Here is a 15,846-nt window from a genome sequence, read left to right on the forward strand (position 1 = left end):
AATGTATATTGAGGCAGGCTATGGTCTAGTCCAGGACTCTTTTCACTAAATCATGACCACGTTGATGTACTAGATAGCAGCCTCTCCTTGGATATATAAACACTTGACCGACGTGCGCCACTGCAGAGAGGGGAAGGATCTGAAATCACTTGAGAATGGTGTTGACGTTTAGAATGACTGGATTCTTCAGCTACCCTTAGCCACCATCCTGGGTGTGCCAGCTGGGACTAGGGTATCTCCAGAAGTATGCAAAGCCGGGGACAAGTGACCCTCTGTCCAGTTCTTCCACCTCCAATATTTTCATGTTCATGATTAGAGATTAGTGAAACTAAAGAGCATATGAAAGGGAAAAGAGGTCATCAAAGGATAATGGGCAGCCTGAGTGGGGCTTGAGATAATGTATCTGAAATGGCTTTTTTTAAAAATAAAAGCATCAGATATATGGATTAATGTAAGATACACGAAGGCTTCAGCAGGGAATCCCAGTACCTTCTTCCACTGGCTTTTACGGTGGAGGATTGGGCAGGCACCATGCTGGGGCAGGTGCTTGGTTATGTCATCTCTAGGCAGTCTTCTGCAGAAAAAGTTCTGGGTGTTAGCAACAAAGCATACTGTAGTGGGAAAGGGAGGACTCAAAAATAGTAGGAAAGGAAAGGAGTGGTGACACTGATACACTGTCTCATCTCCTGATCTTTACTCAAATGTCACCTTCTAAGTACACTTTTCCTGATCTGTATAAAACTGTAACTCATTCCCCAACCTCCTAGTCATGTTTTTTTTTTCTATATTATATATTACCACCTAACATACTCTATTTGTTATATTTTTATGTTGTTATCTTTTTCTTCCCATCAAGAATGAAAGCTTCTAGGGCTGGGGGATTCAACATCTGTCAATGCGCATTCTCATGCCCATATCTGTGGAGTGAAAAAATGATCAGCGATCTTATTTTCTTCCCTTTAGTTCTTTCTCTGCTCTGAAGATTTGAAAAATTAAGAAAGGAAGAATATAGGCAAAATATAATAGAGAAAGTCCTAGAAATTAAGACTGAAGAGTGAAATATCCAACAGGATGGACTCTACTTACACTGAGTTGCTGTTGATTTTTTCCCCAAGCAGACATTAGGACAAATGATCTTGCATGGGCAGGGATATTTATGGGGCCTGCAGGACAGGTTATTTTGAATGGTGATTATTCCTGGAAGATGTGGGATGAACAGTTAATATGACTGTTCATATTACATGTAAAGATATTGGGAACCCTCACAGGCACCTAATGGTAAACCCCAGAGATAGGACCAAGTAGTTTAGTTTTCTTTCTGGCAGCGAGATCCAGGAACTTTACCTGTGTTGCTCTTTGACACTAATACTTCCTCGAGGTTCTTCTTCCTCCCCCAATTAATAAGTGATTAAGCTGGGATTGAAATCTCTTTGATTTCTTTCCCTCCTGCTGTGGGAAGATGCTGGGAAGGAAGAAACAGGGGTAGAACAAGACCATGACTGGGAAGGAAGAAAGAGGAGAACATGGGAGAGAATAAGGAAACACTCATAGTCCTTGGACACCTACTAGTCTGTGAATTGGCTCCAGGAGGTTTATTGCTTTATAACCTTTTAAGATTGTACACAATTTTCAGGTGCTTTCTCCCAACCCTCTTCCAGATAGAGGTTGTGACCTTTAACAGATTTTCAGAGAGGTTTGTGACTCAAAAAGGTTTTGAATCCAACGCTGAGCCATGCAGTTTGTCTAGAGTTTGTTGTAATGAAGCATTTTTAAATGGATCCCCCGCTCACCACCACTTAAAGTAAGGAAAGGGAGGACAGAACTCTGTCTGAACTACTTATAAAAGTCTGGCTAATAAAAACAAAATGTGGCTATAAGAAAGATGGTGAAATAAGCTAGTTTTCTCAGGCCTTTCTGTGAAAGCAGAAGTTATGGCTGTTCAGTTGCTATTACTAGAAGTCATTGTGAAATACTGAAGTCCAGCAGATTTCCAGGTCTGAGTGATTCACCATGTTGTGTAGACTTTGACACAGTGTGGATTGCTTTTACAGTCGTCTGCCTCACCTTCAAAATATCTGGGGATTTGGGACATGCACATGAATTCTTCTCTCCCAGTGACTGTTTTCATCCATATATTCTTGTATATTTGAGTAGTGCTTTGCCACGTATTTTTACATGTGTGTTATTTCAAACAGCTCTGTAAAGTAGGCAGGGCAGGAATGATGATCAAGTGCCACCTTTCTCTTCATTTTCAGGTGTGAAAACAGAGACCTAGAGAATTTAGGTGACTCCTTCCTGGTTGCATGGGTCTTGAGTGGTTGCGTGGTTGCATGGTTGCAGGGCTGAGATTGTGCAGTTGTTGGTAACTGAACTTATTATTTACTTTTCCCCCCCCCAAACTTTAAACTTTTGATTTTGTATTGGGTTGTAGCCAGTTAACAATGTTGTGGTAGTTTCGGGTGAACAGTGAAGGGATTCGTAGCATTTACTTTTGTATTTTGTTATGGAAGCGTGCATTTGAACCAATTCAGAGAGACTGAAGAATGTTAGTTTCTATTCATCCATTACATGAGGATGATACTGTTCATCTTGTAGGATTGCTGTGAGGATTAGAGATTGAGTTTGAGGATGCTGATTACAGGACCAGGAGCAGAGTGAGCCCTCTGCAAATTGTGGCTGCTGTTATTATACTTTTCCCAGGACTATGAGATTATTTTTATTTTTTAATTAGAATATATCATATATTAGCATATACCATTCTTAATTTTTCTGTTGTTAAATAAAAGTATAACAATTGTGCTTTTATGCACCTTGGTTGTAGTTTTCTCCATTCTGCAATGAAGCTAACAATATTGGAATAATTCTGCTCAATACAATGTATCAAACTCAAATACAATACAGGTTTGCAAGTTCATGTTTCAGTTTTTTTTTTTTATTGTAGTGGTATCATTTACTTTGGTAAACTCATATCCCAATTTAAAATGCAAATACTGAAGCAAATAAAGCTGTTATAAATTCAGGTACTGTATTTTAAAATGTACATGTTATACATACAAGAGCTGCATAGTGGAATTACTATCACGAGCAGTTACATTCATGATGCCGGGTACTGTTTTTAACACTGTGTATAGATGACACTAGATATATTCCTTTATTTATGATACTGTTGCTTAGTACAGTAACTTTTAGTACAATAGCTTATATGATTGCATTTCCAAAGCTTTAATAAAGTTAGTAGCATCTAACTAATATTGAATGAAAACACTTTGATATACAGGATGTATTTTAGGTCAGATGCTTATGCAAAAAGAAGCAATTCACATGCTGTTGTGTCGTTGACAAAACAAAATCATCCCTTTCACAGAATAGAATAAGCCAGGCTAAAATAAATCCGAACTAACCAAAAGAACATTTAAATGTTATTCCCTGTATTATGCTAAAGATTATTTAACATAATTTTCTTCTGGTATTTAAAATTACTTTTTTGTTGTTGTTGTTGTTGAAAGAAGAGAGAGAGAGAGAGTTCCAAAGGTTGTATTAATGTGCTAACAGCTGTAGCCCTTTAGGTGATACTTTAGCTGGGAAAAAAAGTATGGAGAGTTGTACTCAATGTTTTTTCTGCTTAGAAAAAAATTGATAGCCTATAAATTTCTAATGCTTTAAAACAAGTATTTATTATTTAAGGTCTTTAAATATACCTGTATTAAACAAATTAGGCTGTTTAAAAAACTTTGCAACAATACTTGACTTATTCACAAATATATTTTCTTTCTATATTTATTAGGGTTTGAACAACTTACAAACATAAATCCTGCAAATACTCTTTGCTTAGATAACAATACTGTTATCTTAATTCACATGAATGTTTTCAAGAAATATTTACAATACTTTATATAGTATCTTTATCTAATGCTCACATCAGAGACTCAAATTAAAATCATATTTAACTTTATACAGATGGAAAAGTTGGAATGATGAGAGGTTGGATCCTGTTCCAGTAATTGTAGTAACTAGATTTCCTCTTTTGCTTGTGCAGCTGGCCCTCTGATTTTTTGTGTGGGAGGATACAACCTTTACAGTTCTTTGAGTAAAGTTACTCTTCAGGAAATCAGATAATGATGACAGAAAACTTTCAGATGAAGATTAATTTAATCATCAGATGCTCCTGGGGGTGTCTTCTATTGTTTGTTCAAAACATCTGGTAGAAAATAACTCTTATTTTCTACCTGCACAAATTATCTCAAAAGGAAAGAATTCGGTTAAGTGATTTCTCTTTAAAGGTTTGTTTATAATGCTTTCTTTTTTAAGTAGAAAAATCCTTTTAGATGTGATCAGTGATGGAATAATGATGACTCAATGTGTTTCTTGATATAATACAATCATATTTAAACAGACCCTTCCCTTTTCCTTAGAATATTCAGCCATTGAGTGAAATTCTGAAGACTTAACTAAACCATTTTAATGCTTACAATTTCTGACAAAAATTTAAGGGAAAAGGAAGACTATTTGGATAATAAATAAAATAGAACCTGTACTTAATTTCTGATTTTAAGCTCCCTTTGTCCAAAAAAAAAAAAAACCACCTACAATTATATTCAGAGACATTTTGTCCCTCCCTCTTTTTTTTTTTTCTGACGAGTCATACATTGGTCATAACATACATACTTAATAACTTACATTTTGGAACAGAAGGTGGCCAGCAGGCCTACCCTGGTCCATCCTAATGTCATTTTCACATCAAGTCAAATACTGTCTTTGGATTAATTAGTTGTTGATGGACGTTTGATAGAGGGGATACTGCATGATCTTCTCATGATAAGCCTGACTTCTATATCTGGTAGATTATCCTGCTTAGTCTGTGAACACCCTTCATCAGTGGCTGCTAAATGAAGATCAAATCGAAGAGAAACTGATTTTTTCCTTAATCGAGGGTTATCTTTAAAGAAGGAGCCTTCCCATTCTTTAATAACTTCATCCACTTTCTCTGTCCTGAAATGATAAAATAAATCTTCCTATATGAAGAAGTACAGCTATAGTAAAAAACATGTAATATGTATTGTATATGAATAATAAAAATGTATATACCTTATATTAAATTTTAAATTACAATTTATAATTTACATTGTGACAGTTAAATGTGTATTCTTTAAAAATCATATGAATAAAATTTCTAAGGGGTTCTATGGAATTTTCATGTCGGCTATATTTTTTGGAAAAATGATGAATTAAGGATTGAATACTTCATCTGAGTTTTTATATATTTTATTCATGTCTGATTAAAAATCAAAATATGTGAAATTATGTTTAGATACATTCAAAGATTACTGAGATTACTCAATTGAAGTTAATTTTTTTTGCATGTGTTCATTATTATTTCTAAGTGAAAATTATTTTACTTACTGGATAGTGCCATGAGCTTCAGTGCTTTCTTTCACAATATTTCCATTTAATATTGCCTGTTTGGTCACTGTTTCCACTTTTTCATCCTCATACTTTTGTGGGACTTTTGTTGAAAAAGATATTTCATTTATAATGGCTGTGAAAATATTATTTATGAAATATTAAATTACAACATTCACAGTACTATTCACAGTACTATTATATACTAAGTACTAGTCACAATGTGTATGTCAGACTTTATTCAAATATTGCTGTTTTTGCTACTTTAGAATATTTATTTATAATAAATTCTTATTAAATATATAATATATTATTATATAATATATACTTTATATTATTTTAAATAATATATATAAAATTACATATCATATTATTAATAAATAATAATAAAAATATAATAAAGAAAGTGAAGTGCCTAAATGGCACTTCACTTTTCAGGTTAGTTAAATCACAAACTCACCTGAAGGTAAAACAAAACCGACTCTACTTGTGGTAGGTTTTTGTTCTTTTTTCCCACCTTGGATACTACCATAATATCTGAAATTGGAAACAAAATTTTAGGAGCAACATTGTATTTGCATGTAATTGAAACAAATGCTCTCCAATAAGAGAATGGATAAACTGTAGCTTAGTTGGTAAAGAATCTGCCTGCAATGCAGGAGACCTGGGTTTGATCCTGGGTCGGGAAAATCCCCTGGAGAAGGAAATGGCAACCCACTCCAGTATTCTTGCCTGGAGAATCGCATGGACAGAGGAGCCTGCCAGGCTACAGTCCATGGGGTCACAAGAATTGGACAGGACTTAGCGACTAAACCATCACTAATACAAAGGAAGTACTATCTAACAGTGAAAATAAGTGAAATAAAGATACACTGTATCTGTAGGGAACAATCTCCCAAGTATAACATTGAGTGGGGGGAAGAAAGATTGTAGCTAGCTAATTTTACAAAGATTAAAATATATGCAAAACAATTCCCCATTTTGCTTAGGGATATAAATATAATGAGACTTATAAGCATCAGACCTGGGAGCCAGGTTAGACTGATGGAGGGGGATAAAATGGGTCGGGGTGTGGTTTAGGTGCTGGGGTGGGGATTAGGGGGACTTCAGTAACATTATAAATGTTTCACTTCTTAAACATAGGAGTTCATTATATTTTTCTTGATAGCTATTGTAACTTTATCTTAAATAAATTTAAGTGAATGTTGCTCAGTCATGTCTGACTCTGTGACCCCATGGACTGTAGCTTGCCAGGCTTATATGTCCATGGAATTCTCCAGGCCAGAATACTGGAGAGGGTAGCTGTTCCTTTCTTCAGGGGATCTTCCCAACCCAGGGATCGAACCACGTCTCCCACATTGCAGGCAGGTTCTTTGCCATCTGAGCCATCAGGGAAGCCCAAATACCTGTGTATCTTAAATATAGGATAATAAAACTTTAAAAATTGTGTTAAAGGAATGTTAAAGACCACTTTATCAACATCTTGAATGATTAGGCATTAAACCAAATCTACAACCATTTTATTTCATAATAAATGAATATGTATACAGCTATATAATTTATTTACATAGCACTGTTTTAAGCACTTTACAAACATTAATTCATTTAATCCTCAGCAATTCTGAGGTAAGCATTTTATAGATGAGAAACTGAGACAAAGAGAGATTCAATAATTTGCCCAGCATCACTTAACTACTAAATGGTATTTTAAATTCAATTTGTGTTTTTCAAAGATTTGGTAAATGTTAAAACTTATTATAGATGATAGTAGTTTCACCCAGTTTTATAGAGGACTCAGAATTCTGACAGAGAAGGCAACGGCACCCCACTCCAATACTCTTGCCTGGAAAATCCCATGGACGAAGGAGCCTGGTGGGCTGCAGTCCATGGGGTCGCTAAGAGTCGACTGAGCGACTTGACTTTCACTTTTCACTTTCATGCACTGGAGAAGGAAATGGCAACCCACTCCAATGTTCTTGCCTGGAGAATCCCAAGGACGGGGGAGCTTGGTGGGCTGTCATCTATGGGGTCACACAGAGTCGGACATGACTGAAGCGACTTAGCAGCAGCAGCAGCAGAATTCTGAAGCAAGCACAAATAAAGCTTTATTTTCCTGGGAATATTGAAAATTGTAGGTTGTGCTGTGCTCCAAGTCATATGACCTTACAAGTGATTGCAGATTATGAAACTGTGTGTGAATTATTAAGAATCCCTCTTTTGATGCCTTTTGTTGTCAGAGCATCTGGAAGTCTTTCAAACCGTGTACGTAGAACAACATTGCTTTCCATGGTTGTAATATAATAATAGTAACAACAGTATTACTAATAGTATTATTATTTTGGAGTTTGATGTGTGCCTGGAGGGAGGGGGAAAAGCAGTAATGTGTGAATTTTTCAAACTTTCTTCGTGGGTGGTCTATTGGAGGCACTAATTCTATAAGGGGTGAATGGCAGGGAAAGTGAGAATGTTAAGGAAGGTCTTCTTTGTAGTGATGGAGGATCATTTCCATTTTGTTCCAGGCTTGCTTGTACTCTTTCTTGTAGCTCAAGTCCCTGATTTTGGCTCGTCTATTCATAATTTGGTGTGTGCTTAGTCGCTCAGCCATGTTTGACTCTTTGCGACCCCACAGATTATAACTTGCCAGACTCCTCTGTCCATGGGATTTTTCAGGCAAGAATATTAGAGTGAGTTGCCATTTTCCTCTCCAGGGGATCAGTCCCACCCCGCCCCCCCCGCCCCCCCCCCCCCCCCCCCCCCCCCCGCCGCCCAGGGATCAAACCCATGTCTCCTGTATTGCAGAATGATTCTTTCCCTGGCTGAGCCATCGAGAAAGTCCCTGATAATTTGAGGGGGCTGGAACTAGTTCTCCCACTTATTTTTTTTGCAGGGCCTATGTTTGGTAGGAACTCAGTGATCATGCCTTGGTAATGGTAGGTTTTTAGATTTAATTCTTCCGACTACATCAGTGACCTAAGTGGCTCTATATTTCTGGTCATTCACTATATGGAAAGTAGGTACCTGATTTCTTCCTTTTCTAGGAGGCGGCGATATGTTGCGATTTCCTGTTCCAGCCTCATCTTGGTGTTGAGGAGCATTTCATGCTCTTGAAGCTGCCTTTCAATGCCGCGCCTTACTTCCTGTAGCTCTTTTTCTAGTCCTTCAATCACTGCCTCTAGGTCTTGCAGCTGCATCTGGTAATGTTGCTCACTGGCGTGTAGGGAGTTTTCAAGACCCCTTTCCTGTTTTATACAGATCTTCATCAGTGAATCAAGGAAACAAACTGTGTCTCTGAAATCTGATTTGCAATGTCTTCATTCGGTTGAGTTCTTTCTTTAAAAGGTTGCAATAATTGTATAGCACTTATGCAAGAGGTATTTCCTTACAGCTTTAGGTATGGCCCAACTTTTAAAAAGTTGTGTTTTCTCTCTACAGCTAGAGAGTTTTCTATTTCCAAGGAAACCTGTGATCATTCTTATGCCCTCCCCCAAAGGAATCTATAGTATGATTAGTTTATTATCACCCTGATTTATTTGATTTCTTAAATATTGAAAAGTGTAGAATGTTAAATATTAAAGCCAGAGCAGACTCCTTATAAAAGGCATTTTTGGAAAGTGTTTAATATTTTTCTATTAGAAGTCTTTGTAGCTTGGACAAAAGAATCCTCCACTGTTAGGACTTTGGATAATGACAAAAGCTCTTTGCCCTCATTCTAACATTTAGAGAACCCCAGGGTTCTGGAGTAAGGATTATTTCATTATTGTAAGTGTGAACTAAACCTTCAGTGAACTGATGATCGGCATGGCCATGATGGAGGCGGGGTGCTAGTTGAACTAGGTCAAATGGATAGAATTCAGTGCCCTGATTTTTAGTTTTTCACTGTCCAGTAATGGATATTACTCCTTCCCTCTCCTAATCAGATAACATCTGGGGACTCAATGGGCCAGCCGCCTTGAGGTCATTCTCACCACGGCATGGAGAGATTCAATTTCCACTTGCAGGTGGTGCCACTGGCGTCGGGCTTCCTTGAGCTCTGCTTGAGCTGCCTTTAAAGCCTCTTCATCTTTGTCCATTTTTTTGCTTAGATCTTCTTCCAGCTAGAAGAAAGCCAACAACAACAATAATAGCAGCAACAACAACAAAAAGGGCACTTTTGAAAATGAGACCTTTAAAAGCAGTTATAGACAAATAGTATAGGAATCAAATCTTTTTTCTTTAAATTACAGATGTATGTTCTGGTTGCTGCTCAGTCACTAGTTAAACACATGCGTGAGTTAATTGCACTCGGTTTTCTCAGATGTAAAACGAACCTCGAAAGTCCTTTCCTACCATGATCGTCTATGAAATGCAGAAAAATACATTTTAATGAGAAGTAAGTTTGCAAGGCCTAAGTTTGAGACCTCTGATTCTTAACTTTCCACTATTTATGGCATCATTAAAGAAGAAAGATGGAATTTAGCTACTAGTTCCCCCTTCCCCCACTTTTTTCTTATAAGCTGCTTTATGAATTGCTTATTTCTGGGACTGGATATATGAACAGGAAGTAAATACTACTAGAAAATATATTATGAATAATTTAGAGAGTTAAGTTATCATAGGCATCAGAGATTCTAAAATAGACTTCTATATTAAATGAATCCACTGTTGGTTCACCTTTTTCAAAATGATCTTTTTAGAAGGCATGCTAACTTTGGGTAGCAAAATGGCTTCTTTAAAAACTGCTCTCTAAATGTTCTCATATTAAATAATGAGTTAATTATCTTATATTCAACTGTAAGTGTTCTTATGCTGATTCTGGGATTGAATGAAAGTATCTTTTGACAGAATTCTCAACATTTGGCCCAAAGAACAGTAGGAGCAGTGTATGGAATTGATTGTACTATTTTGAGGCAAAAATTAGAACTTTCTAATGTTCATATAAAAATACATTTTAAAACACACAAAAATTAATTTGGTGGTACAATAGATTTTTTTAAAGGAAATATTGGATTAAATGAAAGTCAATAAAGTATAGTTCAAGGAATTAGATGACAAAATTCATTTGCCTGTCACTTATCCTTAGTGTTAGGTTGGCAAAACAAAGCAGCAACACGTATTAGAGAAACCGCAAAAGAGGAGGACAAGAACCTCAGAAACGGAAGAGCATAAGAATTCTGATATCTACTGGATTTTGAGTGGGGAGCTGGCAGCTAGGCTTGTGTGGTAGCTAGATTCCGAGATGGCTCTCAGTGAATCACACCTCCCCAAATTCATGTCCTTGTTTGGCCCTGTTCCACACTGAATCTGGGATGACTTGTGTCTTGCCTTAGTCAGCAGAATATAGAAGATGTGCCAGTTGTAGGCCTTAGGAAGCCCTGACAACTTCCACTTCTGTGCTTTCGGGGGCCCTGGTTATACTTTGGGAGCCTCAATGCATAAGAGGTCCAGATACCCTGTTGGAGAGATTGTGTAGAGGCCAGATGGAGAGAAACAGGCCCAGCTGTCTCAGCTGAGCCAGCGTTCCAGAAATGTCCTGCCAAGGTGCCAGACGCAGGAGTAAGCCACGTTGGCTGTCCCAACCTAGTTGTGCCCCAAGATGCCTGTGGTCTGGGCCAATGTCATGCGCGGAATCACCCCCCGTTGAACCCAGTTAACCCATAGCAGTATAAAAGACAATACAATTATCTTTTTAATTTACCAAGTTCTAGAGTGGTTTGTTATATAGCTGTAAATAACTAAAATAGCTTACATTTATTTTGTAATAATTAAGTAATCATGCTTTCTCAAATTTATTCTAGTTGATTTTCTGAATTCTTTGGGAAAAAATGAAGTCCCCTAAAGTAGTTTTATGTTAAAAGGAAACAAAACTTACTGTAGTCTTGCTTTTTCACTTTAGTCTTTCAGCATTGTGACTTGTAAACTAAGTAACTTGTATTTCTATTATTGCACAATAAAATGTTTATTTGGTTTATAATTTTCAGAAATTGTCATCTATTAATTGTTTTCTTCTCTTTGTAAAAGGTGAGTGAATTCTTGCAACACTTCAAATACCTCAGTGAATTTGCTTCATTTGAGATGCTGATCATTCTTTATGAAGACTGAAAATGTTACCTAGAGGTTAAATTTATGATATTACTAAAAATGAATTACTAATGCGATAACATCCTATGATTTTCCAACAATATTTTTTTCCTTTTTGGTGATGTTCTTAAGTAAACTCTTTGCTGTGTTTGGGTGCTTGGAATAGAACGTGAACTCAGATATGATAGGTAAACTAAAAAAAAAAAACAAAACCCTGAATTTCTGAAGCTTTGTTTCTAAAATAGATGTTTTTCCATTTGTTTAGAGATGAGACCTTAATTAACTGCTAAGGGTGATTGTCATTTTAAAGTGTCTATGAAATGAAGATTTAGCTCTTATTTAATTTGGCTCTTTTTCTAAACAACACTTAAATATTACATGCTTAGTAATAGAGATAAACATTTCTCACCTTTTAGTACAAAAGCAAAAAAAATCTATAGTCAAAGTGAAAAGTCCTTATTGATTTGGAGAATTTTGATTGTCCCAATTTATATCATTGTTTCTGAATACCATGTTCACATACTCACATGACTTCTGTTTGTAACAGTCTGGTATAAAATCAAACTCATGAAAAAATGGTAGAAACCTTTTAGAAATATTTTACTTAGTTTTATCTTGCAAAGTGTACAAGATGATAAATTCACTATAAAGCCTGTCATTTTAAAGGTGTTATTTAAATTATTTCTATAAGTAAATCCGTGATATCTTACAAGGGTATCTGAAATGCTTCCTTCCTATAAGATGTCTAAAAGAGATTACTGTGCATCATTTTATTGTATACTGATCCGATGTTTTGTTAATGACAGTAACCTCATGATTTATATAAAAATCAAATGCATCAATCAACATTCATTTAATGGTCATTTAACAGTAATAAACACAGCCTTTCCCCCTATAGTCCCTGTCACATTGCAGTAAAACCTAAATTCCTTCCCCAGTATATGCTGCATTGAAAAGGAAATACTGTACCTCAGAGAGGCCGGGACAGGAATTGGATAGACATGGATTGTCTCCTTATCCTGGAAGATGCCTGTCTGTATGAAATCATTACCTGGATCCTTGTTGAGAGCACGGTCTCTATCTGATTTCTGGTGAGGAGCTTTTCATAGTTTGCCCTGATCTCATTGAGTAGCTGGGACAGCTCCATTCTTTTCCCATCCTCCACCTTGGCTAACAGAACCTTATCGATAGGATGAGTCTCTGCGGCAGAACCTGCTCTGTCTGCATCGCGAGCAGAGAGAGCGCCACGGAGTCTTAAAGATACAGAGCTCCCTTTTTTCCGAAGCCATGGAAAGCCCTGGGTTTCTCATCAATTATGCAAATATTTGGTAAACCCTTTTCTCCTATTGTTGATCTGGTAGAAGTGTCAGTCTCTCCATAAAGGAACCAAAAAAGGAAGACAGTCTCAGTATTTGTGGATTGGGTCTCTATAAAACTGAGCACATTTGGCAGAGGGAAGTTAATATAGCTTGTGGAAAGAAAATGGGGCATAACATAAAGAAAATTGTGTTTTGTTTTCCCAAAATATTACATGGAAATAAACCTGGGCTTAAAACATGGTACCTAAGCTTTTCTTTTATGACTTTCCTCACCATTTGGATTATTTAAACAGAAATGCTATGGGAGGGCATTAGAATATGTTGTAAACCTTGAATATTCTGACAGTTATGGAAAAAGTGACCATTATATTCAGCTGACGGCTGTCATAAGCTGCAAGATTGACTGATTGTATTTCTCTTAAATACATACTGCTTGACTTGTGGTGGGCGGCTGGCCTGATGGCAGAGTTTGCTATATTGAGGTGAATTCCTGAAGGCATATTACAGATGAAGCTATGGCTGGAGGTAAGTGCTAATAGAGGATGAGAACTGACAGTTAACATTTCCAACATTTCAACAAGGTTGAAGAAATACAACAAGCACCCTGTGCTGGGTGTATTAAGAAATAAGATATATTGTTGGGTTACTCTTTCATGAGTAAACAGAGTTGATGACAACTCCTGCGTACTCATACATTTGTGCAGCTCTTCTAACTTTATAAAGCACCTTTACGTCTGTCATTCTGTTTAACTGTCACAATCCCTGTCATTTTGTAAACTGTAAAGATGATAAGTCTGTGCAGGAGGGGTTAAGGCGTCTTTCCCAAGGTCATATGGTGATTGGTGATGTAATGGCCTCCTTGGGACTGGGCTTTGATCCCTTGGCTGTATTCCAAATACTATCTAGTCTGCCTCCGCGTAATGTCTCTCCCCACCTAAATTCCCTGTTTAGCCTGAAAAGCTGGCTGCTGGATATGATTGAAATATTTTAAAGGCTAGATCTATCACTGTTATTTGTAGAGTGGCTTGGCTCAAATCGTATCTGGAGTGTAGTTCAGGAAATAATCGATCTTTGGCTCTGGTGCTCACAGGGCCTTTGAATGTACATTATGCTCTTTTAATTTCTGAATTAACTCACTGCTGGCTAGTCCAGTCTGTGCCGGGCATTCTCACAGTCCCCTCCAAACAAAGCTGGGCACCCAGAACTCCTGCTGAGAGGTGAGGTTCCAGGTCATTCCTCTGCTCTGTTTAATTTGGCCCTCGCCTCCTCCACCCTCCCCATTGATCACAGTGGATTGGTCTAGGGGTGGACACTTTACCCAAGGAGAGTCAATCTGTAGGTCAGAGACCTGTGAGGTAGCCTGACCCTAAAGCTCTGACTAAAGAGCATTGCTTATGATTATTTAGGCCAAACTGATTCTCTTTTTTGGGTAATTGCAACTGAGAAATGGGAAGAGAAACAGGCATTGATAGTGCAAGGAGAATCAGGAAAGAATTAAACTCTTATTACTTTATGCAGTTCTTGCTAATCTTCGCCTAAAATACAGAGAGCTGAACTAGATTCCAGGCCTGGCAATCTGCATCTGAAACAAACCTCTCAGGTAGTTCTACATTATAGCAGTGCTTTCCAATAAAGAAACAGAATGTGGGCCACGAATTTAAACCGCATATGTAATTTAATACTTTCTAGTCATCATATCAAAAGAGAGAAACAAGTGAAATGAATTTTCAAATATTTTATTTAACCTTAAATATCTAAGATACATCATGTAGTTGTTATTGTTGTTCAGCTGCCAAGTCGTGTCCGACTCTTTGCAACCCCATGGACTGTAGCATGCCAGGCTTCCCTGTCCCTCACCATCTCCCAGAGTTTGCCCAAGTTCCTGCCCATTGAACTGGTGATGTCATGCAGCCATCTCATCCTCTGTCACCCTCTTCCCACTCTGCCTTCAATTTTTGCCAGCATCAGGGTCTTTTCCAATGAATTGGCTCTTTGTGTCAGGTGCCCAAAGTGCTGGAGCTTCAGTTTCATCATCAGCCCTTCCAATGAATATTCAGGGTTGATTTCCTTTAGGATTGACTGGTTTGATCTCTTTGCTGTCCAAGGGATGCTCAAGAGTCTCCTCCAGCACCACAGTTTGAAAGCATCAATTCTTTGGCACTCTGCCTTCTCATTAGGAAAGCTATAACAAACCTAGACAGTGTGTTAAAAAGCAAAGACATCACTTCGCCAACGAAGGTCTGTATAGTCAAGGCTATGGTTTTTCCAGTAGTCCTGTATGGATGTGAGAGCTGGACCATATACCATATAATAAATATAAAGTATTAATGAGATAGTTTACATTCTTTTTTTGTGATACTGTCTTTGAGATCCAATGCGTATTTTTATGCTGATTTCAATTTGGGCAAGCTACTCTTGAAGTGCTTAGAACCCGCATGGCTAGTAGCTACTGTGTTAAACACTGCAGCTTTAATATTTGGGCCCTGCTGGCCCACACAAATGGGAGTTCCATGTCTGGAACATTCCACATACATACTAGATTAAAAGAAATAGTGCCAGATTTTTTTTTTTTAATGAGAGAGGAGATGTATTTAAAAGTATTCTATAAGCATGTGAATCATGAAGTTATTTAATTCAAGATCTCAAATGTCACTTTTCAAGGAAAATTTTGCTAATTTGTTGTTAAAAACACTGTCTTTTATTAGAGAAATTGGCAATAATAGCTCATTACATGGATAGCTCATTAAATAGCTCATTAAAGACTATGACATATATAAAATTGCAGGATGCATGTAACTCTCAGTGCACTAGTTAGAGTTACATACTATTCTTTATGTTTTAGAAATCATAACAGAGTTCAAATAAGCAAAGACCTCCTTCCTTTTTATAGGGATCATTTTGAATCTACTCTAGTTATGAGAAAAAGAAATCATTTGGAAATGTGTTTTGTTACTAGAGACAAATTAATTATAACATAACTCACAAGAACCAAAATGATGTGGTTGAGAACACCAGTTGTAGGGACATTCACGAGAGTGAGCCCCCAGACCCTTCAGAATTAGAACTCAAG

At 37.1% G+C, this 15,846-nt stretch overlaps 1 protein-coding gene across 2 annotated transcripts; it reads right to left on the minus strand.

Annotated features, from left to right (window-relative positions):
- On the minus strand, nt 2,909-12,676 carry KRT222 (keratin 222). Of its 2 annotated transcripts, none has more exons than XM_005693786.3 (6): nt 12,509-12,676; nt 9,366-9,494; nt 8,419-8,639; nt 5,861-5,937; nt 5,401-5,536; nt 2,909-4,989 (listed from the first exon to the last, which is right to left on the minus strand). In XM_005693786.3, the coding sequence occupies exons 1-6, from the start codon at nt 12,602-12,604 to the stop codon at nt 4,761-4,763; spliced, it is 888 nt and encodes a 295-aa protein (XP_005693843.1). In that variant the 5' UTR covers nt 12,605-12,676; the 3' UTR covers nt 2,909-4,760. The 2 variants fall into 2 exon arrangements, with proteins under 2 accessions (XP_005693843.1, XP_013828072.1); XM_013972618.2 differs by having other exon boundaries at nt 12,427-12,650.

The sequence above is a fragment of the Capra hircus genome, chromosome 19, assembly GCF_001704415.2.
Source record: "Capra hircus breed San Clemente chromosome 19, ASM170441v1, whole genome shotgun sequence".
NCBI lineage: Eukaryota > Metazoa > Chordata > Mammalia > Artiodactyla > Bovidae > Capra > Capra hircus.

Bases quoted from the DNA above. Each gene is read 5' to 3' on its own strand.
- KRT222 (XM_005693786.3), bottom strand. From the start codon at position 12,604: ATGGAGCTGTCCCAGCTACTCAATGAGATCAGGGCAAACTATGAAAAG. The intron at 8,640-9,365 runs GTGAGAATGACC...TGTATAAAACAG, and splicing joins TTGAATCTCTCCATGCCGTG to GAAAGGGGTCTTGAAAACTC. The intron at 5,938-8,418 runs GTACCTACTTTC...TTCCAATTTCAG, and splicing joins CTAGAAAAGGAAGAAATCAG to ATATTATGGTAGTATCCAAG.